This window comes from Culex pipiens, chromosome 3, assembly GCF_016801865.2.
Source record: "Culex pipiens pallens isolate TS chromosome 3, TS_CPP_V2, whole genome shotgun sequence".
In the NCBI taxonomy this organism is placed as follows: Eukaryota; Metazoa; Arthropoda; class Insecta; order Diptera; family Culicidae; genus Culex; species Culex pipiens.
The window spans coordinates 165,780,319-165,795,812 of record NC_068939.1 but is presented as its reverse complement, the minus strand read 5'-3'; the positions used below and the strand labels follow the sequence as shown (position 1 = coordinate 165,795,812).

General features: G+C 38.4%; 3 protein-coding genes across 4 annotated transcripts in view; 2 read left to right on the top strand and 1 right to left on the bottom strand.

The window, feature by feature from the left end:
• The window catches only part of LOC120419537 (disheveled-associated activator of morphogenesis 1), a 136,715-nt gene that overhangs the window by 89,539 nt on the left and 31,682 nt on the right, over nt 1–15,494 (top strand). The window lies entirely within an intron of this gene.
• On the top strand, nt 1,505–3,379 carry LOC120419560 (tetraspanin-6-like). Its single transcript, XM_039582288.2, has one exon. It carries the CDS (start codon nt 1,806–1,808, stop codon nt 2,493–2,495), a length of 690 nt encoding a protein of 229 aa, XP_039438222.1. The 5' UTR covers nt 1,505–1,805; the 3' UTR covers nt 2,496–3,379.
• LOC120419556 (CD63 antigen-like) lies at nt 13,825–14,652 on the bottom strand. The gene has a single exon (XM_039582274.2). The coding sequence runs from the start codon at nt 14,601–14,603 to the stop codon at nt 13,857–13,859; it is 747 nt and encodes a 248-aa protein (XP_039438208.1). The 5' UTR covers nt 14,604–14,652; the 3' UTR covers nt 13,825–13,856.

Here is a 15,494-nt window from a genome sequence, read left to right as displayed (position 1 = left end):
ATTTATGCTGATATATTGTTACTTGAATGTTGAACTCTAATCTGTTGATACACAGAATACATATTTTTTCCTGCTTGTTCTTTTTTTTCGAACCTGTCTCTCGGCAACCGTTAGGCCAATATTAAATGTTTTTAAATAAATTTATTTGAAATTTTTAAGTATTTTCGACAATCAATTTTTTTTTTCAACTCTAAGATGGTCGTGTAAATTGTGTAAATTTGGAAGGTTTAAATTACCTTTTTTATGATGTAAAACAAAAAAAAATAGTAAACAAATTTAAACGACATATTCTAGGATTAAAAATAGAACAAAATGTTTAAATTTTGTTGAAAATAAAATTAAAAAAAACGGAGTGACTTTGATTGCTACTGTGTTTCTCGGTCTTTGTAAGGTTATTTTTCTTGTTTCGTTTGCAGAAAAATACAGATACAATCAAATGTTTGTTTAATTATGTTTAAGAACTTTGAATTAAATGTTTATAAATTTGACACTAAAAAAAAAGAAAAGTTTTAAGTTTGTTAAAAAATAATAAGATATTGTTTTTTCCATCAAAATAAAAAAATGATGCCACCAATCTCAATATTATAATAAGATTTATAAATTTTCCAAGTTTACTAAAAAATTAAAAGTGTATCTAAATGTAAAGAAATTTTCGTGTTTTTTTTAAATAACACCTAAAACTTGTAATTAAAAAACTTATTTTAACTGTTCTTAATGCAAAATGGTTCACAGAACCCGATAATGTTTTTTTTTTCGTTTTTCGATTTGATTGAGAAAGACATGACAAGTTGACAGTATTTAAATAATCTTATTTATCAATATATATTTTTTTTAATTACAGTTAACTTACTTTAGAAACTTTTCAAAACTTTTTGAAAACTACTTCTTTATCAAGTTCAGTAAATTTACTTGTGTTAAATAAATGTTTTTCATCATTTTTTATTGCAAAATTCAATCTGCAATCAAAAAGTACAGGACAGAGTTTTTGATGAAGTGAACCGTTTTCAAGATATAATCACATAATGTTTAATTTTAAATTAAAAATTGAAAAATAAGTTTTTGAGTTTATATTATTTTTTTCTTAAAAGTCCTCATCAATACCTACAATTTAACCGAAGACACCAAATCAACCAGAAAATTCTTTCACATGTTGATAAAAACAAAATTTCACATAGGACAACTATGCTCTTAACGACCGTAAACCCATAATTTGTCCGAAGCAAACGTCTCGGCATGGTCATTCTAATGCGGGGAATATCGCAATGACGCTCCTTGTCCAATTAATCGCGTTTAACCACGTTTCGCCCGTGAACCACTAATTTATGGTGTTTTTTTCGCACTCCAGATATCAGCAGATGTGACCAAAGAGATGTTGCGAAAAATTTAGACAGGTTAACCCAGAAACCATGTTTCGAACTGTGACCCACTGGATGGTTATCGCGGCGCTAGATTTGTTTTCAGCTAATTAATCTTTGCCCCGTTTTTTTTTCTTTTTTCGGATTTCTCATTCAAAATTTAACCTTAAAGTGGCAGCAGTAGCCAGCTTAATTGAGACATTTATTGGGCTCATAAAATGTTGTTGCTGCTGCGCTTTTTGGACCACGATTTGGACATCCAAGCTGTGTGTTGCTTTTTCGACTGATTTAGATCGATAGAAGTTGTGTGGCGTCAGTTTGAGGTTTAGATCTAGTTTTCTCACGTTTGGAAACTTTTTGGCATTATGGAATGTCAAAATGCTCAAAGTTGCATCAATCTGAGTAGGCCTATCTTTCTTTTAGAGTTTTTTGGAAACTCAAAATTTCAAAATGCACTTGTCCATTATCCGGTCCCTGTTGATAACATCCAGCGTGATTTGCTTCTCCTTCGGGCTCCTGTTGATATCCGCTGGGGCCGTCATGTTCCAGAACTCGCTTACCGCCCGGAATCTCCCTACGGACTGGAACCAAATCTTGGCGACGGAAGCCCTGCTGGCCATCAAGCTGGGCTCGATCTGTCTGCTGGTGGTGACCTTCGGGTTCTACGGAACGGTCAAGCGCTCGCTCCAGATGATCTTCACCTATCGGCTGCTGCTGGCGTTGCTGATTGTGATTCAGATCGTGGTGACCTGCTTGCTGCTCGTTGGAACCAGGTCGGACTTTCGGTTTCAGGCGCTGGAGCGGCTTTGGGAATCTTTTGAACGGAGTATGGACCGAAGCAGGGCGTTTGGAGTGGTTGACCAGAGAATCGAGCGGCTTCAGCGAAGCTACGGATGCTGCGGGATTGATTCGTACCGGGATTGGGGACTTGTGCTTCCGGAATCGTGTTATGAAGAGGGATCGCGGAATATTGTAGTTACTGGGTGCTTGCAAGTACTGGAAAGATATCTCAGAGGGTCCGGCAAGGCTCTGGGTTGGCTCCTGATGAGTTTGACCGTTTTTGAATTCTTCACGCTGCTATTTGCTAAATGTTACTCCAACGGAATACAGAATCAGTTGATGACGTTTGTGAGGTCTTGAAACCGATAATAAATCACTTTATGAAGAATACAAAGTCGTCTAACCTCGCCCAGAAGTTGTTGACTTTGGAAACATCTGTACCTCTTCTCAACTGAGAAACAAACAGTAGATCGCTTCCTCAATCCTTCTCGCCAGCGATACAATCTACAAGGTAGCTCAGCTACCAGACTACCTTCAGAGCCCACCATACTGGACATCTATCTCGGGAGTCGCCACACCTCGATGGCTTATTGAATCATTCACTCGATAATTCCAACAATTTATGCCGTGTGCCGGACAACACCGCAGGATTAATTATAATAATTCCTCACAGTCCGGCGAATGAGTACAGTGGAACTCCGGTAGAGCGACTAAACTTGTTTTTAAAAGTGACCACAATGACAGCTGTCAACCCACCAAGGTTCAACCGTACCAAGTACTCCAAGATGCAGCTCTCTGGTCGCAGTAGGCTATGTGGGAAAGCCACCACATGTCTCGACCAACTACACAAAAAAACCGGTTGATGTGTTTTCATGACCATTCTCGGGTCGGGGGTCCAAGTTGGCGTCGGCCAGGAGGTGCTACTGAAATGGAAATTGCATGCAAGTGCGAAAAACAACACAACACACCGCACACACAAAGTGCGAAAGTAAAAGTGCACTTCGGCCTCTTTTGTCTGGCGGATCATGGCGGAGAAGCGCGCAAGAGAGTGGTAGCAGGGGGGAAAATGGGTTAAAATTACCCCAATTTTCGCCATTAGATTCTCGCGCCTACTTCGATTCCATTAATACGCTGGTGGGTATATTTTTTCGGCGAGTCTGGCCACCTGACGCCAAAAGTGCCCACCAGCTGTGGTGGCACCTCCAGTAATTGGGGTTGTTCTCCGCGCGGGATTGAAAGTGAGCCCACGGGGCACAGACTAGTCGACATCTCACTTTTTTCAAGCAAATAAAATTCTAAATGCAGGTTTTTTAATATTAAAAAAAATACAAAATTACTAAAATAGAAAAATATTAAAATACTAAAATACTAAAATACTAAAATACTAAAATACTAAAATACTAAAATACTAAAATACTAAAATACTAAAATACTAAAATACTAAAATACTAAAATACTAAAATACTAAAATACTAAAATACTAAAATACTAACATACTAACATACTAAAATACTAAAATACTAAAATACTTAAATACTAAAATACTAAAATACTAAAATATTAAAATACTAAAATACTAAAATACTAAAATACTAAAATATTAAAATACTAAAATACTAAAATACTAAAATACTAAAATACTAAAATACTAAAATACTAAAATACTAAAATACTAAAATACTAAAATACTAAAATACTAAAATACTAAAATACTAAAATACTAAAATACTAAAATACTGAATTACTAAAATACTAAAATACTAAAATACTAAAATACTAAAATACTAAAATACTAAAATACTAAAATACTAAAATACTAAAATACTAAAATACTAAAATACTAAAATACTAAAATACTAAAATACTAAATTACTAAAATACTAAAATACTAAAATACTAAAATACTAAAATACTAAATTACTAAAATACTAAAATGCTAAACTTATTTTAAACAAAGCTTTTTTATCGGTTTCTCATTTGCACGTCCTTGAAAAGCTCGTTTAAATTTAAAAAATAATTTAAAAATATCAAAAAAAAATTTCAAAGGTTTAAAAATTCACAAAAATGGTAAAAAATCTAAAATTTAAACACATCTTTAAAAAATTAAAAGCGAAAATTCGATAAAAAAAAATTAACAAAATTCAAAACATAGAAATTTTAAGATTTTGAAACTGGGAAAATACGAAAACTCGAACGATTCAAAATCTACAATTTTATAAAATCAATAATAAAAAAACACAAATTTTCTAAAATTTTAACATTTAAACATTCTAAAATTTCAAAATTCTGAAATTGAAAAATTAAAAATTATTAAATTGAAAAATTATAAAATTTTAAAATTATAAAATTATATGATTTCAAAATTATAAAGTTTTAAAATTATAAAATTTCAAAATTATGAAATTTCTAAATTAAAATATTTTAAAATTATAAAATTTCAATTTTTTTATAAAATTCAAAGGATTAAAAATTCAAAAAACTGGTAAAAAAATCTGAAATTTAAATACATCTTTAAAAATTAAAAAAAAAACGAAAATTCGATAACAATAATCAAAAATTTCAATTTTTTGAAAAGTTTTTAAAACTAGAAAAATACGAAAACTCAAACGATTAAGAATCTAGAATTTTATAAAATAAAAATTAAAAAATACAAATTTTCTTAAATTTTAACATTCGAACATTCTAAAATTGAAAAATTATAAATTAAAAAAATTAAAAATTATAAAATTTTCAAATTATTCTATTTCAAAATTATAAAATTTTTAAATTATAAAATTTCAAAATTATAAAAAAATAAAAATTTTAAAATTACAAAATTTTTAAAATTACAAAATTTTAAAATTATAAAATTTCAAAATTATAAAATTTTAAATTATAAAATTTCAATTTTTTTTAAATAACCAAATTTTAAAATTTTATAATCAGAAAATTAAAATTAAAATAATCAAATTTTTAAATTATAAAATTTCAGATTTATTAAATTTAAAAATTATAAAATAAAAAAAAATAAAAATTATTCAATTCAGGTTTTATTAGTGAATAATTAAAATACAATTAATTCATAAAATTTTAAAATTATTCAATTTCAGAGTTAGAAAATTTAAAAATTATTAAATTTCAAAATTATAAAATTTCAAAATTATTAAATTTCAAAATTATTTAATTTCAAAATTATAAAATTTCAAAATTATAAAATTTCAAAATTATAAAATTTCAAAATTATAAAATTTCAAAATTATAAAATTTCAAAATTATAAAATTTCAAAATTATGAAATTTCAAAATTATCAATTTTTTAAATTTTAGAATTAGAAAATTTCAAAATTATAAAATTACAATATTTTAAAATTATAATTTTTCAAATTTATTAAATTTCAAAATTATAAAATTTTAAAATGATAAAATTATAAAATGTCAAAATTATAATTTTTTTTTAATGTTCTGAAATATTAAAATTGAAATATTTGTTTTAATTTTATTTTGGGATTTTTTTTGAATTTAATGTTTTCATGTCTGCTAGCCTGTGATCAACAGATTATTAGGCGAGTTGCTAGCTAGGTTCGGTGAACGTAAGACTGCGAAGCAGAAAAAAATGAGAACGAAATAGAGAGTGAACTTAAATTCACAAAAAAAAACAAGTAATTTCACGAATATTACATGTAAATACCACTTACTAGAGTGACCCCTTGATTATTTTTTTTTCATTTTTTTATATAATTCTTATTGTTATGTATTAAGACAGTTTTCATTCTACGTCAAAATGTTTGAAAGCAATCAAGACAAATCTCGCCTTTAATTTTGATCGATCGCAGCCGAAAAACGACCTTGACGGCTATTGTTCACGATCTGCTCGAGTTATTCCAAATGGTAGACCCATTCGAAACATTCCAAATTTAAAACACTTTTCTTCTTTTCCATCTTCTGTTTTCGCTTCGCGTTCTCTCTTTTTGTCGCTGGAATGTCTTCCGCGTGTTTTTCTTTCATTATTAGAAAATTGCCATTTCGGAATTGAACCGTGTTGTTTTGTTTGTTTGTGCTTTTTTTTTTTTTTTTTTTTTTGAATTAAATATACTTTATTGAATCTTTCTTATAATAATTACATTTGGTTTACATAATAAGTGGTCAGCTGTGGCTCTTCAGCTTTAGTTTGCTTTTCGTGATTTAAACACTGTTCATTTTTATAACTTTAAAAGTATATGATTTATCATTTTTGTAACACTAGGTACATTGAGGAAAAAAAAAATGTTAAGAAAACATAACCTAACCTAAAACTAACTTAAACATACCATAAACTAAACCAATCCTTGAATCAAGGGGTATTCAGAAATAGCACACTTTTCCCTGAATTTCAAACATTTTTCTTGAATCTTCTGATCCAACATTTTTACTTCTACTAATTCATGAACCTCACTTGATCTTGTCCAGCCAGGAACATTCAAAACCATTTTGAGTACCTTGTTTTGGACACGCTGGAGCTTCAATTTATGAGTTCTAGCGCAACACTCCCAAACAGGTACTGCATACTCAATAACGGGGTAAATTATTTGTTTGTAAACTGCTAGCTTATTTTTCAAAGAAAGCTTTGATTTTCTGTTAATTAAAGGGTACAAGCACCTGATGAGAATGCTGCACTTATTCAATATTTTGTCTACATGCTGCCGAAACAATAGTTTCGAGTCAAGTATGAGACCTAAGTAGACAACTTCCTTTGACCAGGGTATTGAAACATCATTCATTTTAATCAAAACATCATCCTTTGGGACAAATCGGGCCGATTTGGAAAGTGGAAAAATGATGGTTTGAGTTTTGGCTGCATTTATGCGAATTTTCCAGTCGCCAAAGTATTCGGAAAGAACGTCAAGACCCTTCTGAAGACGGCCAACTAAATATCTGGTTATTTTACCCTTATAAATAACGGCAGTGTCATCAGCAAAAAGTGACAACACACCATTACCAGGAAGAGTAGGCAAATCAGATGTAAAAATATTGTACAGAAGTGGGCCAAGAATACTTCCTTGGGGAACCCCAGCATCAATGTTGAATAATCCAGAAGCAATCCCATTCAGAAAAACCCTGAACGATCTCTCCGAAAGATAGTGCTGGATAATTTTGATAAGATACATTGGAAAACCGTACAAATACAGTTTATGTATCAAACCATCATGCCAAACATTGTCAAACGCCTTCTCAACATCCAACAAAGCCATAGCAGTTGATTTAGACTCAAGCTTGTTCTGCTTGATGATTTTAGTTACTCTCGTAAGCTGATGAGCAGTATTATGTCCCTTTCGGAAGCCAAACTGCTCGTTCAAAATTATATTATTATCGTTGGTAAAATCCAAAAGCCTTGAATAGATGACCTTCTCAAAGAGTTTGGACAGACTACTCAAAAGACTAATGGGACGATAACTTGTTGGCGATGTTGGATCTTTTTGAGGCTTCAAAATTGGTATGACTTTGCCCAGTTTCCAATTGGTGGGGAAGTAACCAAGTTGCAAACATTTATTGAAAATATTGGCTAGATGTTGAAAGAACTGATCACTCTGTTTTTTCAACACTAGATTAAAAATGTTATCAAAGCCAGGAGCTTTCATATTTTTCATTTGTTTTACTGCAACTTTGACTTCCTCACCAGAAACATGGGAATCTGCAGGAAATTCAAAGGTAGAGTTATTGATTGTTGAAATACTATTGGCAACTGATGTTTCTTTACGACTGGTCATGGAAGCGCCAAGATTATGAGAACTAACAAAATGAAGCCCAAGTGCATTTGCCTTTTCCTCGGATGTAATCAAAGGAGAATCCTCAACAATAAGAGGAGGAATAGGTTTTGGTTTGTTTTTAAGAACTTTAGAAAGTCTCCAAAATGGTTTTGAATAATTCCCAAGCTGGCTTACATGTTTTGAAAATTCTTGATTTCTGATATTGTCAAGTCGGTCTTGTATGATTTTGTTCAAATTGTTTACTGAAATCTTTTTGTCATAGTCCCCAGTTCGTTGATATTGTCTCCTATAAACATTCCTAAGTCTTATCAAGTGTTTAGTATCTACGTCAATATCAGTTACCTTAAAATTAACAGGAACCTCCCGAACGTTGGCAGCCTCTGCTTGGTTGATAGCCTGCTGGATCACCTCCAGCGAACGATCAATATCAGCAGAAGTTTCAGGGTGTTGATCATAGTCGATGTTGCTGTCCACCACTTGCTGAAACTGCTGCCAGTCAACGTTGTGGTAATCTTTCCGGGTTGGTTGCCGCTGCGGAGTAACGGAAGCTCCAACCTCCACAACCACCGGATAGTGATCAGAACTCAACTCTTCAAACACCTCAGGATGAGCCACGTTCTCAGCCATATTGGTAATGAAGAAGTCGATGATTGAGTGATTCCCAGACCGAGCCACCCTCGTTGGACGATCCGGACTCACAACGTTGTAGTATCCGTTTTGCAGATCGTTGTGCAGAATCACTCCGTTCCGATTCCTCCTGCTGTTGCCCCAAACTTCATGCTTCGCGTTGAGGTCACCAGCGATGATGTACTTTGCACTCCGCCGTGTCAGCTTCTGTATATCGCTCTTCAGTTTTGCTGCTGAACCATCTCTGGCATTCACCTGACGTGGGCAGTATGCAGCAATGAAGAGTACTGGGCCAACCGATGTGGGAATTTCCACCCCAACGGCCTCGATGATGTCCAGCTTGAAGTGTGGCAGCCGGCGTGGCTTGAGATCACGATGAACAGCGACAAGCACACCTCCTCCTCCAGAAGTGGTCCTGTCAAGCTGCGTCGCGATCTTGTAGTTTTGCAGATAAACTTTTTCACCGGGCTTCAGATGAGTTTCCGTGATGGCAGCTACGTCGATCTCCTTCTCGCGAAGAAAATCCACCAGCTCTAAGTTCTTCCTCCTAATGGAGCAAGCGTTCCAATTCAGCAGCTTGAGGGACCTACGATCCATACTGGATGACGAACGAGGTCAGCACTTCAATCTGCTGGGTCTTGGTTTTGCATCCACGCAGTGCAGCGGACATCTGTTTGAAAATATTGAGGAGTTCGGTTGAGGTGTAAAGATCGTTACCATTTTCCTCAACTACTGGTTCTTGGGTTGGTCTTGGCTCCTGGCTGAAGCCCGGTGGTGACGGTCTCGGCTCCTGGCTGAAACCCGGTCGCGGTTGATTCATCTCAGCTCTCTTCCTGGGATCCAACGGCAACGGTGCCAAGTTCGGGACCTGGCGTCGCGGTTGAAGAGGTGGAAAGTTTTGCTCCACCAGGGCTGGAGGAGTTCTACGACGCTGAGGCTGATTCTTCGTCGATGCTTGCTGCCGAATTTTCACGAACTCAGCTCTCTTGGGGCACTTTCGGTCGGTTGACGAGTGCTCACCGTTGCAGTTGAGGCACTTCACCAGCGAATCTTGGATGCACTGGGATGTGATGTGCGCATCGGTACCACATTTGGCGCAACGACGCTTTAGGTGGCAGTTCTTACCTCCGTGCCCGAAACCCAGGCAGTTGAAGCATTGTGTGACGTCACGGTGCACTGGTCGGTATCGCTCCCACGACACGATAATGTTGAAAACCGCTCGGATTGCCTTCAGCTCAGGAAGCGTCGTCGATCCCTTAGCCAAATGCAGCAGGTAGAGCTGGTCACGGTACTTGATGTCTTTGTTGCGTCGGCTCATTTTGTGCACGGCCAACACATCCAGTTTCAAAACTTTTAGCTCGGCAGCTAATTCCTCCACTGCACAGTGGTCCAGATCGCAAAATTAAGTGGAAAATGGATTTTCCGAAAAATGGTTAAGTTTTGGAGCTTTGGTGTCTTCAGAAGAGTTGTTGCATATGGAAAGGCGCAACTTTTGGTTTGGTTGAAAATTAGGGTGGTTCACGATTAGGGTGATTTTGGAAATCTAACTTTACAGAAATATTTTTGGGAATTTTTTCGTCTTCTAGAAAGTTGACGGGCTTGCCAATCCAAGCAACTTTGTCGAAGACACCAAAATTTTATCTCGTAATCTACGCCTTCTACGACCAAATTTATGGAAAGCATCTGAGCAAACCTTCAAAAATCAGTTTTTTTAACGTGGCAATTCAGGGTTAAGTTTTAGAGAAAAGTGGTATTCGGGGCACTTTTAGAGCTTTAAAAAACAAACATTTTTATTATCTAACAAGTCAATTTGGACTTAAGGGTCAAAAGTTACAGCGATTTTAAGGTAAAAAAGATGCAAATTTAAAACTTAAATATCTCGAAATGGCGCAAGCCAAATTTTAAGCACTAGGTTGCATTTGAAAGAGGAGATCCAGCACTACAAACGCTGAAAAAATCTCAGGGGTGTTTTTCTTTAAACTCGAAATATCTTCATTTGAAAAAGTCTAATATTCAAGGGTAAACCTTATGGGACCACCCTAACGAATTTCGAAAATTGTCAAAATATATGTTTTTCCATGTAATTTTGCCCGCTGAATCTGAATCTGCCCTCAGAATTGACCCAAAATGTCGAAAAATCGATTTTTGGTCATATTTTGGGTTTCCATGTAAAATTATCATTTAAACCCAAAATATGACCAAAAATCGATTTTTCGACACTTTGGGTCAATTCTGAGGGCAGATTCAGATTCAGCGGGCAAAATTACATGGAAAAACATATATTTTGACAATTTTCGAAATTCGTTAGGGTGGTCCCATAAGGTTTACCCTTGAAAATTAGACTTTTTCAACTGAAGATATCTCGAGTTTAAAGAAAAACACCCCTGAGATTTTTTCAGCGTTTGTAGTGCTGGATCTCCTCTTTCAAATGCAACCTAGTGCTTAAAATTTGGCTTGCGCCATTTCGAGATATTTAAGTTTTAAATTTGCATCTTTTTTACCTTAAAATCGCTGTAACTTTTGACCCTTAAGTCCAAATTGACTTGTTAGATAATAAAAATGTTTGTTTTTTAGAGCTCTAAAAGTGCCCCGAATACCACTTTTCTCTAAAACTTAACCCTGAATTGCCACGTTAAAAAAACTGATTTTTGAAGGTTTGCTCAGATGCTTTCTATAAATTTGGTCGTAGAAGGCGTAGATTACGAGATAAAATTTTGGTGTCTTCGACAAAGTTGCTTGGATTGGCAAGCCCGTCAACTTTCTAGAAGACGAAAAAATTCCCAAAAATATTTCTGTAAAGTTAGATTTCCAAAATCACCCTAATCGTGAACCACCCTAATTTTCAACCAAACCAAAAGTTGCGCCTTTCCATATGCAACAACTCTTCTGAAGACACCAAAGCTCCAAAACTTAACCATTTTTCGGAAAATCCATTTTCCACTTAATTTTGCGATCTGGACCACTGTGCACTGGCATGTCGTACAGACCTCTGACGACGATTTTGTACGGCTTATCCATGGCGACATCATGGGTAAAGTACTCCGCCTCGTTTTCGGTCAAGTAATCCTTGACCAGTTGATAGTGCTGCCTGGATTGCACCAGCACCTTAAATCCGTCCTGACACAGACGAATGTTGCCTTGGACTTTCCCAGACTTGATGAGTTCAACCAGCCCCGCTCGAAAGTCGATCGTTGCTGCTGATTGCCGTACATAAAAAGGAGGCAGTTTCTCCTTTCGCTGTTTCACTTCATTCTCCTTTGCTTCCGCTACCTGGTCCTCGTCAGGCAGTCCAGCGAACTTGTTGTTCTTCAAAAGCTGCTCCTCGTGCGACGAAGAGTTCTCCTCCTCCTCGTCCATCGGTACAGTACCGTCGCTCTTTTTCGTCTTTTTGCTGTTCGATGTCACTTCCAAAAGCACCTTCCTCTTGGAAATCCCCGGTTTTTGGCCATCAGTTGAGGCCTCAACTTTCCTTTTGGAAATTCCCACTTTTTTGCCTGCTTGAGCCGCAGGTAGGGCGATATTGCCGGCGTTTTGCGCCGGGACGCGACGAGTCATGTTGAATCAGACAACCTTCTCCAACGAATGCTCGATGAACAATGTTTGTTTGTGCTTTTTTTTTGCAACCCACCACACCATCATCATCTGCGAAAACATGTGCTTTTTTCCATGTTTGTCGCTGTTCTCGCCATAAAAGTGAGGGCACAAAACGTAAAAACTCCATTAGCGAGGGTGTCGATTGTGAAACAACAAAACATTTGCAAACATCGATACGAGGCCACCTGGAAAGGATGCTGCTGCTCCCAATTAACATTCCGCCGCCATCTTGGATCGCTACCGCGCGCGTTGCAAAGTGCATCGTGTTTGACACATGCGGCCATTAGGGCGCATTAATCATCATTACACACTGTAAAGAAGGCGAGAATCGATTGCATTTGGCGACGACGCTGAGGAGGTCATCTGCTGAACGAACAGTGAGTGAGTGCATAATTGACTCGCCAGAAACGATGCGAGATGCAACACGGCTCATTAACAAATTCCACACTTGCAGCAAGTGGAGCAAACCCCCACGAGGCAAGCACGAGGAGTTCCAGTTGTGTCTACTGCGCTGTCAATACTAGGTCAAGTAGGCTAAGCAGGCTGTTAAAAAGTGGCCCGAAGGGGTGGCAGCAGTGCTGCCGGTGATAATTATTGAGGGTTGGGATCAGCTGTCAGATTGGAAGACCCTTTCGAAAAGAAGATCTGGAAAATGTAATGCCACTTTCCTTTGAATTTAAAGAAAAGCGAACACAAGAAATATTCGCACGATCTGGCAATACTGCAGCTGTCAAACAATCATGTTCAGATTAAAAACAGTCAAATTGCCGAGGTCAAACCGTTTCAAACTCGCAAGAAAACGACAAATTTCTCCTAAACAATTGCGACTGCACCTGCACCCGACCATCTGCATATCAAACGGCGCGGTGGAAAGTTTGAAAGTCAACGCCACAATGTTTGTTTACCTTTTCCCCGCGTGCAGCGCCTGCTCATTATGGAGACCACGAGCCGGCACCTGTCATTATCATTTACCACACTACCATTTGCGCGGTCCATCGCAGTAGCCCTGCGCCGTTCAACACGCCTCTCTGGGTCACTTTTCCTCCTTTGAGGAATTTGCAACGCCTACCTCGTCCCAATGACCGATTTTTGGTCAAATTTCACGCGCGGGTCATAGACAATCAATCGGTCAATTGCATCACTCTCGGAGCGAGAAAGTGACGCAAGAGTGATGTCGATCTAACGCTTGATAACGCACTGCTGGCTGCTGCCACGCCCGCCTGCGAACAATGAACTCTTCGTCGTGGAGATGGGCAAGAAGGGGTCTCCCAGGAGGTCACCGGCATCTTCGATCGGGCGTCGTAATCTTCATTGTTGTAAACTTTGCATGTGGTACGGTGAAAACCTGCTAGGTTGACACCTTTTGAAGCAGACTTCTTGAGTGTTGTCAGCTTGTCAAATGATCGAAGTTGTACTGTACCAGCCAAGAGGGTGAGCGAAGCCCACCAAGAAGTCTTTTCACCTAATGAACTCCGACAAAGACCTCCTCTGTCTGCTTTTGGGCCGAACTCGCCGTTGAGGGCGCTCGGGACTTGCCAAAAATGGATTACATCATGCGCGATCACCCCCAAAACATTTCGGCACGAATATGGGACCGGTTTGCAATTTCACCGCACATTATCAGCAGGGGTTTTGAGTCATCGGGAAGGAATTTCGCACATTTTTTCGGCTTTCTTGGGGGACGTGACGGACCAAAAGGGGCTACTTCGATTTTGGAACATCGTGACAATGTTTTGAAACACAAGATTCACTTAAAAAGGATTTATTGACCAAATTATCTAAGGATTGACGCGACCCGCTGGAACCCGCTGAAACTGAACCCGCTTTCGAGCCGCCTCCTCATCCCGGAGGCCGTTCGCCAGCCAACAACCCGAAAGGGCGGCCACAAACTCGATCACCGTGAAGCAGATCAACAGCCAGCCGAAGGTCCGCGCCGACCGGACAAAGTAATCCTCCAGCTGCTCCACGCAACCCGTTTCGTACGGCTTACAACCGGCGGTGATCCCCCCTCTACAGCACGACTCCGGCAGCCAGCGGCCCCACTCCTTGTACGAGTGCTTCCCGCAGCACTGGAAGAGCCGCTGGACGCGCGCGATTGCGGGATTACTGCGCAGATCGGCACCACCCGCCGACCGGAAGATCCGGTCAAAGTTGGCCTCGACACGGCCCAAAAAGTACACCCGAGCCTCCTCGTACTGTAGGAACGACCCGGCGGCGAACCCAATCTGGATGACCATCAGCACCAGCAGCAGGAACGCGTACGTGGAGATCATGCAGGCGGAGTTCCGGGCCGCACCGAAGAATCCAAAGAAGGAAATGACGAACGCGATCATGCCAAGGGTTACGGCCAGCAGCGCTTCGTACGCCAGCAGGGAGTTCTGCTCCGCGTACAGCCCGTTGATGGAGGAGTACCGGACGTGCATCACGGTTCCGACGATGGCCAGCGAGACGCCGCACAGCAGCGTAAACAGGTTGGTCACCAGCAGCAGGAACTTGACCGTCGTCAGGGTGCAACCGAGGGCCATGATTTGGAGCGCAATTTGATGGATTTGACAGTTGGGGGGCAAGGCTCACTTGATCGACATTTTTATTTTCGCTTTTTTTTAAGAACCTCGCTACTTTGACAGTGTCATTTTGACAGCTTTTTCGCACAACAATTCAAAACTGTCAAACCAGCACGGTTCTACTGTACTGTTTACAAACTTCTACGAACAAATTACATGCTCGCGTACACCAACAAGTCAATAAACTAGTTTCGGGAAACTTGCTCTCTATAATTCAATTACGAATGCGCCATACCTTTCCTTGCACGGGCTGCTCAGTGGTCACACCTTAAATCGGCGGCGCAAAGGAAACCCGCGCGGCGGTGACGACAGTATCGCCCCATTATCGTGATTATCCGAGTTTAGCGTGGTGTCACGTAAATAGAGACCTGACTTAGGGGAACAGCATCTAATTCCAGCGTGCCTCTAATGTTGGCAGGTCAGAACTTTGACATTCAATTAAAGCTAATTAAGAGCGTTTTCAACTGAAATCGAGATATAAATAGCTCAATAAGAAGTGAGCAAGTAAGTTTCTATCAAAAGTTTGCAAAATTAGTTGTTTGAATAGTGAAAATCAGCAAATTGGGTGGAGTTAGGAGCGAGTGCTTAACCTGCCAAACATACGAGAATTTCCCCTAGTTGCGGCTAAACCCACTCACGTGCACAGACACAACAACAAGTGCTCTTGTTTTGATTGCATTTGCGGGTTGCGCGTTTCGTCACTCGTGGACGCTTCCTTGCGCGGAACAATTTGTGACAGGGAGCTAATTTCGCTCGGAACGGTCCTTAATTGGAAGTGCAAATGGTTCGAGACTGTTTTATTCGAGAACATTCAGCGATACCGTTACGTGGGATTGAGTCATTTATGGGTTG

Coding starts and splice junctions, on each gene's coding strand:
- LOC120419556 (XM_039582274.2), bottom strand. CDS start 14,603: ATGGCCCTCGGTTGCACCCTGACGACGGTCAAGTTCCTGCTGCTGGTG.
- LOC120419560 (XM_039582288.2), top strand. CDS start 1,806: ATGCACTTGTCCATTATCCGGTCCCTGTTGATAACATCCAGCGTGATT.